At 48.7% G+C, this 13,033-nt stretch overlaps 1 protein-coding gene across 10 annotated transcripts in view; it reads left to right on the forward strand.

The window, feature by feature from the left end:
* Window positions 1-13,033, forward strand: part of SAMD11 (sterile alpha motif domain containing 11) — a 231,996-nt gene that overhangs the window by 156,896 nt on the left and 62,067 nt on the right. For all 10 annotated transcript variants that reach the window (XM_060758988.2, XM_060758987.2, XM_060758989.2 and 7 more), the window contains one exon: window positions 12,821-12,991. In XM_060758988.2, the coding sequence (XP_060614971.2) occupies window positions 12,821-12,991 (171 nt within the window). The remainder of the gene's footprint in view (window positions 1-12,820; window positions 12,992-13,033) is intronic.

Genomic DNA, 13,033 nt, shown 5'->3' on the forward strand with positions numbered 1-13,033 from the left:
TTAATCCATCTCCCGGAGAAGGCGGCTAAGCTTTAATCAGGCTTTCCCCGAGACCTGGCTCTATCTCTTGCTTGGGAATCAATGCTGCTGCTTATTCCAAACCCCAAAGAGGTCTCCTTGATGCTCTCTTGACTACCTTCCTGCACCGGTCTAAGTTCCCCCCTGCCTCCAACGCAGACTGCGCTCCACCCAACGTCCAACTTTCACAACGAAGTGATGGATTATCTGACTTGACATCGGTCAGCTTGATTTTGAGGCCTTCCATTCGTCTAGAGCAGTGTTTCTCAACTTTCCTAATGCCACAACCCCTTAATATAGTTCCTCATGTTGTGGTGACCCCCAACCATAGTTTCATCTATGCTGACGATTGTGCCATCACCGCTCAAGCAGAGAGCTTTGAAATGGTTGAATGGAAGATATCCAAAGCTTCTCGACCTTCCTAATGCTGCGACCCCTTAATACAGTTCCTCAGGTTGTGGTGACCCCCAACCATGGATATGAGATTCATCTATGCTGACGATTGTGTCATCACCGCTCAAGTAGAGAGCTTTGAAATGGTTGAACAAAATATCTCCAAAGCTTCTCGACCTTCCTAATGCTGCGACCCCTTAATACAGTTCTTCAGGTTGTGGTGACCCCCAACCATAGATATGAGTTTCATCTATGCTGACGATTGTGCCATCACCACTCAAGCAGGGATCTTTGAAATGGTTGGACAAAAAAGCTTTTCGACCTTCCTAATGCTGCGACCCCTTAATACAGTTCCTCAGGTTGTGGTGACCCCCAACCATAGGTATGACTTTCATCTATGCTGACGATTGTGCCATCACCCCTCAAGCAGAGAGCTTTGAAATGGTTGAATGGAAGATATCCAAAGCTTCTCGACCTTACTAATGCTGCGACCCCTTAATACAGTTCCTCAGGTTGTGGTGACCCCCAACCATGGATATGAGTTTCATCTATGCTGACGATTGTGCCATCACCACTCAAGCAGGGAGCTTTGAAATGGTTGAACAGAAGATCTCCAAAGCTTCTCGACCTTCCTAATGCTGTGACCCCTTAATACAGTTCCTCAGGTTGTGGTGATCCCCAACCATGGATATGAGTTTCATCTATGCTGACGATTGTGTCATCACCACTCAAGCAGGGAGCTTTGAAATGGTTGAACAGAAGATCTCCAAAGCTTCTCGACCTTCCTAATGCTGTGACCCCTTAATACAGTTCCTCAGGTTGTGGTGAGCCTCAACAATAGGTATGAGTTTCATCTATGGTGACGATTGTGCCATCACTGCTCAAGCAGAGAGCTTTAAAATGGTTGAATGGAAGATATCCAAAGCTTCTCGATCTTCCTAATGCTGCGACCTCTTAATACAGTTCCTCATGTTGTGGTGACCCCCAACCATGGATATGAGTTTCATTTATGCTGTCAATTGTGCCATCACCGCTCAAGCAGAGAGCTTTGAAATGGTTGAACGGAAGATCTCCAAAGCTTTAGGTCAGTGATTCCCGACCTTCCTAATGCTGCGACCCCTTAATACGGTTCCTCAGGTTGTGGTGACCCCCAACCATAGATATGAGTTTCATCTATGCAGACGATTGTGCCATCACCGCTCAAGCAGTGAGCTTTGAAATGGTTGAACGGAAGATTTCCAAAGCTTTAGGTCAGTGGTTCTCGATCTTCCTAATGCTGAGAAGGCCCTGTCTCTTTGCAATGTTGCTTAAGTCGCATTGATTGACCGTCTGTGCAGTGTTCCATACTTTGCATTTAACAACACAACCGTTCAATGCTAAGGCTCCCTGCCAAAATGGTACTGTAGAGGAGAGTCTACTAAACAAGCCAGTACCTGCCGCATACCAGTACTGTCATCTGTTCAGGAGTTACGAAGGTTGAGACATTAGTTTTCATTCAGCCCTCGTATAATGCAACCGGAACCCTGCCACATGCACAACGGAGGACCTTCAAGTGGCCATCTTCTAGTCAAAGGAAATTGAGTATAATGCGAAGTTTTTAACGTTGTTTGTGTCTTTTCTATATATTATAACTGTATTCTCAATTCACTTCTGACACGATAAATAGCCCTTTTTGGTGATCCTGAGTTCTCTCCTCCTCCTCGTCCTCGTCCACGTCCTCCTCGTCCTCTTCCTCCTCCTCCTCTTCGTCCTCCTCCTCCTCTCGCTGGTATGTGTTTCCAACATGCAGTCGAGAATTGAATCCTGGGGAGAGATAGCGTTCCCGTTATAGCACATCCAGAGTGTTATACGGCCGTCTGGAGCCTTGCTTGGTTGTATGAAATCAGAGGCAGCAGAGGTTTGGCGGAGGAAGGGGAAAGGGCGGAAGACACCTGTGGGGCCTGCCAGGGCTTCCAGTGGGGAAGCAGGTAGCCGTCCTTTCCTTCCTCGTCTCCTGGAGCGCGCTGCAGAGATCAAACGCCAGCCCTCTCTCTGCAGAAGCCTTGCTGTCAAAGGAAACAGAACCGTTCGTTCCTCTAATATGGAAATACGACCGTATCGGAGGCTCCGAATTGGGGTCATGGAGGAAACGTCCTCCCCAGCTCTCTTGTGCTTTCCGCCTCCTGACACCGCGATGTGGAGATTGGATCCCACGATAAGACAGAGACGAGAGCCTCTACCACACTCCAAGGCAGAGAGTTCCACTGCTGAACAGTTCTCACAGTCAGGAAGTTCTTCCTAATCATAGAACCATGGATTGGAAGAGACTTGGTGGGCCATCCAGTCCAACCCCATTCTTCCAAGAAGCAGGAAAATCACACTCAAAGCCACCCCGACAGATGGCCATCCAGCTTCTGTTTCAAAGCCTCCAAAGAAGGAGCCTCCACCACACTCCGGGGCAGAGAATTCCACTGCTGAAGAGCTCTCAGTACAGTCAGGAGGTTCTTCCTCATGTCCATGAAATGTCTGTATGTGTTCGGTGTGCGGGAATGGGGACCCGATATTAGCCAGGTAAGGCTAGGGTTAGGGTTAGGGTTGGAAGAGACCTCGTGGGCCATCCAGTCCAACCCCATTCTGCCAAGAAGCAGGAAAATCACATTCAGTCACCCTGACAGATGGCCATCCAGCTTCTGTTTCAAAGTCTCCAAAGAAGGAGCCTCCACCACACTCCAGGGCAAAGAATTTCTGAACAACTCTCACAGTCAGAAAATTCATCCTCATGTCCATGAAATGTCTGTATGTGTTCGGTGTGCGGGAATGGGGACCTGACATTAGCCAGGTAAGGCTAGGTTTAGGGTTGGAAGAGACTGCGTGGGCCATCCAGTCCAACCTCATTCTGCCAAGAAGCAGGAAAATTGCATTCAAAGCACCCCCAACAGGTGGCCATCCAGCCTCTGTTTCAAAGCCTCCAAAGAAGGAGCCTCCACCACACTCCAGGGCAGAGAGTTCCCCTGCTGAACAGCTCTCACAGTCAGGAAGTTCTTCCCAATCATAGAATCATAGAGTTGGAAGAGACCTCGTGGATTGCAACATTCGCACTGGCTTCAACTTGCCTAGTTTCCCCACTTGACCAATTTCCAACAGACCTCGCAGCCTCTGAAATGCCTGCCATAGATGTGGGCGAAACGTCAGGAGAGAGTGCTTCTGGAACATGGCCAGACACCCCAGAAAACTCACAACAACCTGATGTCTGCTTCCTCATATTATTTTTTTAGAGGTAGGAGGCCTCCAACAAGCATATACAGGTCTCCCCTCCATCAAGACTCAGGAGAGGAATGGGAATTGAGGGGACGGCCCAGTCGGCACTGCAGGTGGCTCATACCCCAAGGGAAAGAAGGTGCGAAAGGAAGGAAGGAAGGAAGGATGGTGGCTTTGGGATTCTCCCCCCTCTGTTCCTGCCGCCAACCGCCGCCACTGCTGGTGGCTGAGTGACAGGGCCTCCCACGCCTGCCGCCCACCCGCCTCCCTGGAGGGAGCTCAGCAAGGCACCAACTGTCTCAAAGCACAAGACGTGGCGGCTCCGGGGAGGGGGAAACCCACCCTGGGTTCTGATCTCCCCCTATGCAGAGACAGGGTGATTATGACACTTCTCATTACTGCAAATGCCTCCTGATCTGTCCCAAAGAAGATTTCAGGTGCAAGACAGAAAGGGCTTTGGAGGAAGGAGATCCCCCCCTTTCCACTGGCTCAGCCCCCCCCCCGCCCCTTTGCTCCAATTCCTGCTCTGCTGAAGCTTTGCCGTCTGCTTTGGTCTTTAGCTCTGGCGGGTTAATGCGGGCGCTTGATCCCGTCAAATCCCCAGCCGCCGCCAGGTGTGACACGGACGCCGGCAAAGACGGAGACGACAAAGACGAAGAAGAAGCCGCTCAGGAGGGGAGGCCCAGACAGCGGAGCTTGCCTGCCCTTCTGCTCGGCTCAGCACACAGATGCGGCGAAGCATGACCCCGCTCTTCCTCATTTTGCTTAGGGATAGACTTCCTACGGAATATCTTGGCACTGCTAAGTAGCACTTTGCCCTAGTTAGAATGGAAGGATGTAATAACAACAACAAGCCAGTCAAGGTGCTTCCAGTGGTGATTGGCACACTGGGTGCAGTGCCTAAAGACCTTGGCTTGCACTTAAAAACAATCACCATCTGTCAGCTGCAAAAGGCCACCCTACTGGGTTCTGCACACATTATTCACCGATACATCACACAGTGCTAGACACTTGGGAAATGTCTGACGTGTGATCCAATACAACACGCAGCAGAGTGTCTGCTGTGGACTCATCTTGTTGTGTTTCTAATAATAATAATAATAATAATAATAATAATAATAATATCAACAACAAGCCAGAGCTGACAGCTGGCACAACAAAGCATTGCATGGGCAGTTCCTTGACAAAAGTGATGGAGAAGTTGATAAGGAGAAGATCTGGTGTTGGCTCATTACTTTTCACTTTAACAACACAACCATTCAATGCTAAGGCTTCCTGCTGAAATGGAACTGTAGAGGAGAGTCTACTGAACAAGCCAGTACCTGCTGCATAACAGTACTGCCATCTATTGAGGAGTTACGAAGGTGGAGGCATTACGTTTTCTGCTAAGGCTTCCTGCCAAAATGGAACTGTAGAGGAGAGTCTACTGAACAAGCCAGTACCTGCTGCATACCAGTACTGCCATCTATTGAGGAGTTACGAAGGTGGAGGCATTACCTTTTCTTCTAAGGCTTCCTGCCAAAATGGAACTGTAGAGGAGAGTCTACTGAACAAGCCAGTACCTGCTGCATAACAGTACTGCCATCTATTGAGGAGTTACGAAGGTGGAGGCATTACGTTTTCTGCTAAGGCTTCCTGCCAAAATGGAACTGTAGAGGAGAGTCTACTGAACAAGCCAGTACCTGCCGCATACCAGTACTGCCATCTGTTGAGGAGTTACGAAGGTGGAGGCATTACTTTTCACTTTAACAACATAACCATTCAATGCTAAGGCTTCCCACCAAAATGGAACTGTAGAGGAGAGGCTACTGAACAAGCCAGTACTTGCCGCATACCAGTACTGCCTTCTGTTAAGAAGTTACAAAAGTGGAGGCATTACTTTTCACTTTAACAACACAACCATTCAATTCTAAGGCTTCTCGCCAAAATGGAACTGTAGAGGAGAGTCTACTGAACAAGCCAGTACCTGCCGCATACTGTTGAGGAGTTATGAAGGTGGAGGCATTACTTTTCACTTTAACAACACAACCGTTCAATGCTAAGGCTTCCTGACAAAATGGAACTGTAGAGGAGAGTCTACTGAGCAAGCCAGTACCTGCCGCATACCAGTCCTGCCATCTGTTGAGGAGTTACGAAGGTGGAGGCATTACTTTTTCTGCTTCCTGCCAAAATGGAACTGTAAAGGAGTGTATACTGAACCAGCCAGTACCTGCCGCATACTGTTGAGGAGTTACAAAGGTGGGGGCATTACTTTTCACTTTAACAAAACAACCATTCAATGCTAAGGCTTCCTGCCAAAATGGAACTGTAGAGGAGAGTCTACTGAACAAGCCAGTACCTGTCGCACACCAGTACTGCCATCTGTTAAGAAGTTACGAAAGTGGAGGCATTACTTTTCACTTTAACAACACAACCATTCAATGCTAAGGCTTCTTGCCAAAATGGAACTGTAGAGGAGAGTCTACTGAACAAGCCATCTGTTGAGAAATTACAAAGGTGGAGACATTACTTTTCACTTTAACAACACAACTATTCAATGCTAAGGTTTCTCGCCAAAATGTAACTGTAGAGGAGAGTCTACTGGACAAGCAAGTACCTGTTGCATACTAGTACTGCCATCTGTTGAGGAGTTACGAAGGTGGAGGCTTTACTTTTCACTTTAACAACACAACCGTTCAATGCTAAGGCTTCTTGCCGAAATAGAACTGGAGAGGAGAGTCTACTGAACAAGCCAGTACCTGCCGCATACTGTTGAGGAGTTACAAAGGTGGAGGCATTACTTTTCATTCAACCCCCGTAGATTTAACCCGCTGCAGCACTGCGACCCCAGTTCATGGAGGACTGGGAAAGCAGTAAAAAAAAAATACCCAACTGGGTTCTCCAGACTATGTATTTTGAATCTGGGGTGGCTTTGGGAGGCTGCTTTGGAGCCCAAACGATCCAGGCCTGTCGAGGAGAATGCAAAGCCGTTTCCTTAATAGATCATTATCTAATTCAATTAGCAAGGCCGGCTGTTCTGATGGACCCCCGCCTCCCCGCCTCCCCTTCCCTCGGCTGCCTCCCACCGTGCAAAAAGCATTGCTGGGGGGCTCCTCGGAGTAATGAAAAGCCTTGGCCCGTGGGGAGGATCGGAGATAAAACAGCGCCGGAGCAGACGCTGCCAAAGCGGAGCGAGCGGTAATTACCGCAGAGCCTTGCCTACAGTAAACAAACGTCGCCTCGCCTGGTCTTTATCTTCCACAGCGTTGCTTCTGTGCAAAGGTTGGCCTGGGTTTGCCAGGAAGGCAGGAGAGCAGAAAGGGTCTCTCTCTTGGCAGAGAAGGGCATGGGATGGGCCGTATTTATATAATCCTTATTTATTTAATTATTTACTTACTTACTTTGCTTCTATACGGCTGTATCTCAAGCCCGAAGGCGACTCACGGCGGTTCACAAACAGTAAAAACAGTAGAAACAGCAGTGGTTCCATACAACATAGAACAATTGACTTAACACATTAGGCGATCCCTCGTTGAACGAGTAAGATGGTCTTCCGTTATGGATTTCCTTGTGGGTCCGTATGTGGCTGTGGAGCCCTATTCTTGCTCTGCATCTTCTTCCGCAGTGAGGGCATTGGTTTCCAGGTGGAAGGCGGTCCCGGTCGGGGTTGGCTTGACGCGCTTTCCTCCTGGCATGTTTCTCTCTTTCACCCTCCACTTGTGCCTCCTCAAATTCTGCAGCACTGCTGGTCACAGCTGTCCTCCAGCTGGAGCGCTCAAGGGCCAGGGCTTCCCAGTTCTCAGTGTCTATGCCAGAGTTTTTAAGGTTGGCTTTGAGCCCATCTTTCAATCTCTTTTCCTGCCCACCAACGTTCCGTTTTCCGTTCTTAAGTTCGGAGTAGAGCAACTGCTTTGGGAGACGGTGGTCAGGCATCCGGACAACGTGGCCGGCCCAGCGGAGTTGATGTTGGAGGACCATCGCTTCAATGCTGGTGGTCTTTGCTTCTTCCAGCACACTGACGTTTGTCCGCTTGTCTTCCCAGGAGATTTGCAGGATTTTCCGGAGGCAGCGCTGATGGAAACGTTCTAGGAGCTGCATGTGACGTCTGTAGACAGTCCACGTCTCACAGGCCTAGAGCAGGGTTGGGAGGACAATCGCTTTATAGACAAGCACCTTGGTCTCCCTACGGATGTCCCGGTCCTCAAACACTCTCTGCTTCATTCTGGAAAATGCTGCACTTGCAGAGCTCAGGCGGTGTTGTATTTCGGCGTCGATGTTGACTTTGGTGGAGAGGTGGCTGCCAAGGTAGCGGAAATGGTCCACATTTTCTAATGTTACGCCTTTAAGCTGTATTACTGGCATTAACACATTATCCATAAATTACCAATAAGCCATTACAATGCACAATTATTACGAAAAACCACCGTACCCAATCTTCTCGTCATCCAAGCGTAGTCCAGGTTCGTCGTCCCTTGTTCCATTCCTATGTTCCATTACCAGATTGCACTAAATTACTCAAACGCCTGCACAAACATCCAGGTCTTCACCTTTTTGCGGAATACCATTAGAGATGGTGCCAGTCTAATGTCCGCAGGAAGGGCGTTCCACAGCCGAGGAGCCACCACCGAGAAGGCCCTCTCTCTCGTCCCCGCCAATGTGCTCTTTCACTATCCACATAATCACCAGACAATTTATTTATTTATTTATTTGGTTTACTTTTACCCCGCCCTTCTCACCCCGAAGGGGACTCAGGGTGGCTTACACATCCAAGGCACAATTCGATGCCCATAGCATACATCAATAATAAGCAATTAGCAAACAACAACAACAACAATACATTGCATCTAAACCCGTTAAAACCAATAAAACCAATAAAATCTCATACAAACCGATACAAACCGCTTCTTCCTTCGTGCCAGTCAGTGTTCGCTATCTCATGGTTCAGAGTTTTCTTCCACATTTATCAGTCCACATATATCAGTCCTGCCGGTCCCAATTGCCTGGTTGTCCTATCTAGTTAGCAGATTGCCCGAAGGCCTGGTCCCACAACCACGTCTTTGCCTTTCTCCTAAAGGACAGGAGTGATGTCGATGCCCTGATATCCACTGGGAGTGAGTTCCACAGGTGGGGGGCCACCACTGAGAAGGCCCTGCTCCTCGTCCCCACCAGCCTTGCTTGGGAAAGCGGTGGAGTCGAGAGCAAGGCCCCCTCAGATGATCTTAAATTCCGTGGTGGGACGTAGAGGGAGATACGTTCGGACAGATACGCTGGACCGGAACCGTACAGGGTTTTGTAGGTCAAGACCAGCACCTTGAATTGTATGTACGTTGCGATCCTTGTCGCCATAGTTCAGAGCTTTCCGTGACATGTCTGTATGCCGCAATCAACGTCAACGTCAGGAGCAACCTCTGTCTCTATATGAAATAAGCAATTGGATACATTTCTGCCAACGATGAACAAGTTTTCTGAAGACGCCACAGAAGAAATCGACACTCTGTTTCCGCAACCAGCGTATCACAGTTCTCTCCTCCTGAGTACCCATTGTGCACAGATCTTCCGACAGCCAAGCAAAGCAATAATGCGACCCACACGTTCTTGTGAAATGCCGATTATGTTTGAAATCTCTCTCTGAATGATACAACGATCACCCTGAATCAATCTGTCAGCCTTTTGCTTGTGAAACCCGGTGGTTGCTGTCACAGGACGTCCAACTCTTTGTTTGTCACGCAAGTCAGATGTTCCCACCTCAACATCTTAAAACTTTCTTGCCCAACGGCGCACAGTACTCACATCAACACAATCCCCATAAACAGCTTGCATTCTCTGATGAATCTCCTTTGTATCACATATGCATACATATATTACTTACTTAGGCGATCCCTCGTTGGACGAGTAAGATGGTCTTCCATTATGGATTTCCCTGTGGGTCCATATGTGGCTGTGGAGCCCTATTCTTGCTCTGCATCTTCTTCCGCAGTGAGGGCATTGGTTTCCAGGTGGAAGGCGGTCCCGGTTGGGGTTGGCTTGACGAGCACGTTTCTCTCTTTCACCCTCCACTCATGCCTCCTCAAATTCTGCAGCACTGCTGGTCACAGCTGTCCTCCAGCTGGAGCGCTCAAGGGCCAGGGCTTCCCAGTTCTCAGTGTCTATGCCAGAGTTTTTAAGGTTGGCTTTGAGCCCATATACATATATAAAAGCAATTAAAACAGTTACAAATTAAACGTTAAACCGTCAATACAGAACAGTGCAATAAACACAGTAGTAGGCTAATCCTGAGCTCAGCGTTCGGAGTTCCGTAAATCCATTCCGTCTCGTCAAATTCCAGCTCGTCATCCAATCTTTCTTTAATGTCCAAATGCCTGGTCCCATATCCAGGTTTTCGACTTTTTCCTAAATGAAAGAAGGGACGTTGCCGATCTAATCTCCCCGGGGAGTGAATTCCACAGGCGGGGGGGGGGGGGGGGGGGACCACCGAGAAGGCCCTGCTCCTCGTCTCCGCCAATCTCACTTGTGATAGAGGCGGGGTCGAGAGCAGGGCCTCCCCAGATGATCTCAGACTCCGAGATGGGACGTAGAGGGAGATCCGTTCGGACAGATACACTGGGCCGGAACCGTATAGGGTTTTGTAGGTCAAAACCAGCACTTTGAATTGTGCTCGGAATTGGATCGGCAGCCAGTGGAGCTGATGTAACAGGGGGGTGGTGTGCTCCCTGTATGACGCTCCGGTGAGCAATCTGGCTGCCTCTCGCTGGACCAGCTGGAGTTTCCAAGCAGTCTTCAAAGGCAACCCCACGTAGAGTGCGTTGCAGTAATCCAATCGGGATGTAACAAGAGCGTGGACCACCGTGGCCAAGTCCGACTTCCCAAGGTACGGGCGCAGCTGGCGCACAAGTTTTAGTTGTGCAAAAGCTCTCCCGGCCACCGCCGAGACCTGGGGTTCCAGGTCCCGATAGGGTGCACTGTATGTACGTTGCGCTCCTTGTCGCCATAGTTCAGAGCTTTCCGTGACATGTCAGTATGCCGCCGTCAACGTCAACGTCAGGAGCAACCTCTGTCTCTATACGAAATAAGCAATAAATCCTATACAGTAGAGCAGTGGTTCTCAACCTTTCTAATGCGGTGACCCCTAAAGAAAGTTCCTCGTGTTGTGGTGACCCCCAACCATATTTTCGTTGCTACTTCGTAAATAATTTTGCCTGCCAGGAGTGCCATTTGGCTGGCTCAGGGGGTCGGCAGCCATTTTGGAGGGGCCGGGGCCGGGCCAGGCAGCTTCGCGACCCCTCGAAAATGGCCGAATGACCCCCCCAGGAGTCGCGACCCCCAGGTTGAGAACCGCTGCAGTAGAGTCTCGCTTATGCAACATTCTGTATTATCCAATGCAATCTACCTCCCGCCCTGATCCACAGCTGCTTCAATACATTGCTATGTTTGGGTGCTAAATTCGTACATACGGTAATTACGAGGGTTGAATGAAAAGTAATGCCTCCACCTTCGTAACTACTCAACAGATGGCAGTACTGGTATGCGGCAGGTACTGACTTGTTCAGTAGACTCTCCTCTACAGTTCCATTTACGCAGAAAAAGTAATGCCCCCCACCTTCGTAACTCCTCAATAGATGGCAGTACTGGTATGCGGCAGGTACTGGCTTGTTCAATAGACTCTCCTCTACAGTTCCATTTTCGCAGGAAGCCTTAGCAGAAAAAGTAATGCTTCCACCTTCGTAACTCCTCAACAGATGGCAGTACAGGTATGCGGCATGTACTGGCTTGTTCAGTAGACTCTCCTCTACAGTTCCATTTACACAGAAAAAGTAATGCCCCCCACCTTTGTAACTCCTCAACAGAAGGCAGTACTGGTATGCGGCATGTACTGGCTTGTTCAGTAGACTCTCCTCTACAGTTACATTTTGGCAGGAAGCCTTAGTATTGAATGGTTGTGTTGTTAAGTAGTTCACCCACATCCTTATGCATTTTCTACCGGAAGCATTCATTAAAAAGGAAAGGAAAGGCTAATAAATATCTATTATTTTTCCTCTAATAAATAGTTTTTTTGTTGTTCATTTGTTCAGTCGTTTCCAACTCTTGGTGATCTCATGGACCAGCACATGCCAGAGCTCCCTGTCGGCCGTCACCACCCCCAGCTCCTTCAAGGTCAATCCAGTCACTTCAAGGATATTATCTATCCATCTTGCTCTTGGTCAGCCCCTCTTCCTTTTTCCTTCCATTTTCCCCAGCATCATTCCTTTCTCTAAGCTTTCCTGTCTTCTCATAATGTGTGGACTGTCACCACCCCCAGCCCCTTCAAGGTCAATCCAGTCCCTTCAAGGATGCCATCCACCCACCTTGCCCTTGGTTGGCCCCTCTTCCTTTTTTCTTCCATTTTCCCCAGCATCATTTCCTTCTCTAAGCTTTCCTGTATTCTCATGATGTGCCGACCATCGCCACCCCCAGCTCCTTCAAGGTCAATCCACATTTTCTCCCTCTATTTCCCAGTTGCCAATCATTCTTGTTGCCATAATCTTGGTTTTTTTTTTAATGTTTAGCTGCAACCCAGCTTTTGCACTTTCTTCTTTCACCTTGTTTAGAAGGCTCCTCAGCTCCTCCTCACTTTCGGGCATCAAAGTGGTGTCATCTGCATATCTAAGGTTTTTAACGTTTCTTCCAGCAATAGATAGCGTTAGACATTACCAAACAGATATTAACAAACTTCAAAAAACATAACAAAGCTAGAGCGTGCATGGGTGTGTGCGAATGAAAGGTGGCATCGACGTATTTTGTTTTGGGTTGTTGTAAGTTTTTTCGGGCTATATGGCCATGTTCTAGAGGCATTCTCTCCTGACGTTTCACCTACATCTATGGCAAGCATTCTCAAGAGTAGTGAGGTCTGTTGGAACTAGGAAAATGGGTGAAGGTTTTTTCGGGCTATATGGCCATGTTCTAGAGGCATTCTCTCCTGACATTTCGCCTGCATCTATGGCAAGCATCCTCAGGAGTAGTGAGGTCTGAACTAGGAAAATAGGTTTATATATCTGTGGAATGACCAGGGTTGGACAAAGGACTCTTGTCTGCTGGAGCTAGGGGTGAATGTTTCAACTGACCACCTTGATTAGCATTTGATGGCCTGGCAGTGCCTGGGGCAATCTTTTGTTGAGAGGTGATTAGAGGTATTTCGTTTTGTTTCCAAACCCCACAGAAAACTCCCACACGCCTCTGCTGGAAGGCACCGTCACTCAGATGACCCCGGAAGAGCATTATCGGCGCATGATGTCCGCTCTCAACGAACACGGCACCTTTGAGGAGCAGCAGCAGCAGCAGCAACGCCTCTATCAGTTGGCCAACAGCATGGCAGTGCCCAGCCACAGCGGTGAGTGCGCATAAGCTTCTCTCTCTAATGTATGAAGAATAT

This window comes from Anolis sagrei, chromosome 13 (genome assembly GCF_037176765.1).
Source record: "Anolis sagrei isolate rAnoSag1 chromosome 13, rAnoSag1.mat, whole genome shotgun sequence".
NCBI classification, from domain to species: Eukaryota; Metazoa; Chordata; class Lepidosauria; order Squamata; family Dactyloidae; genus Anolis; species Anolis sagrei.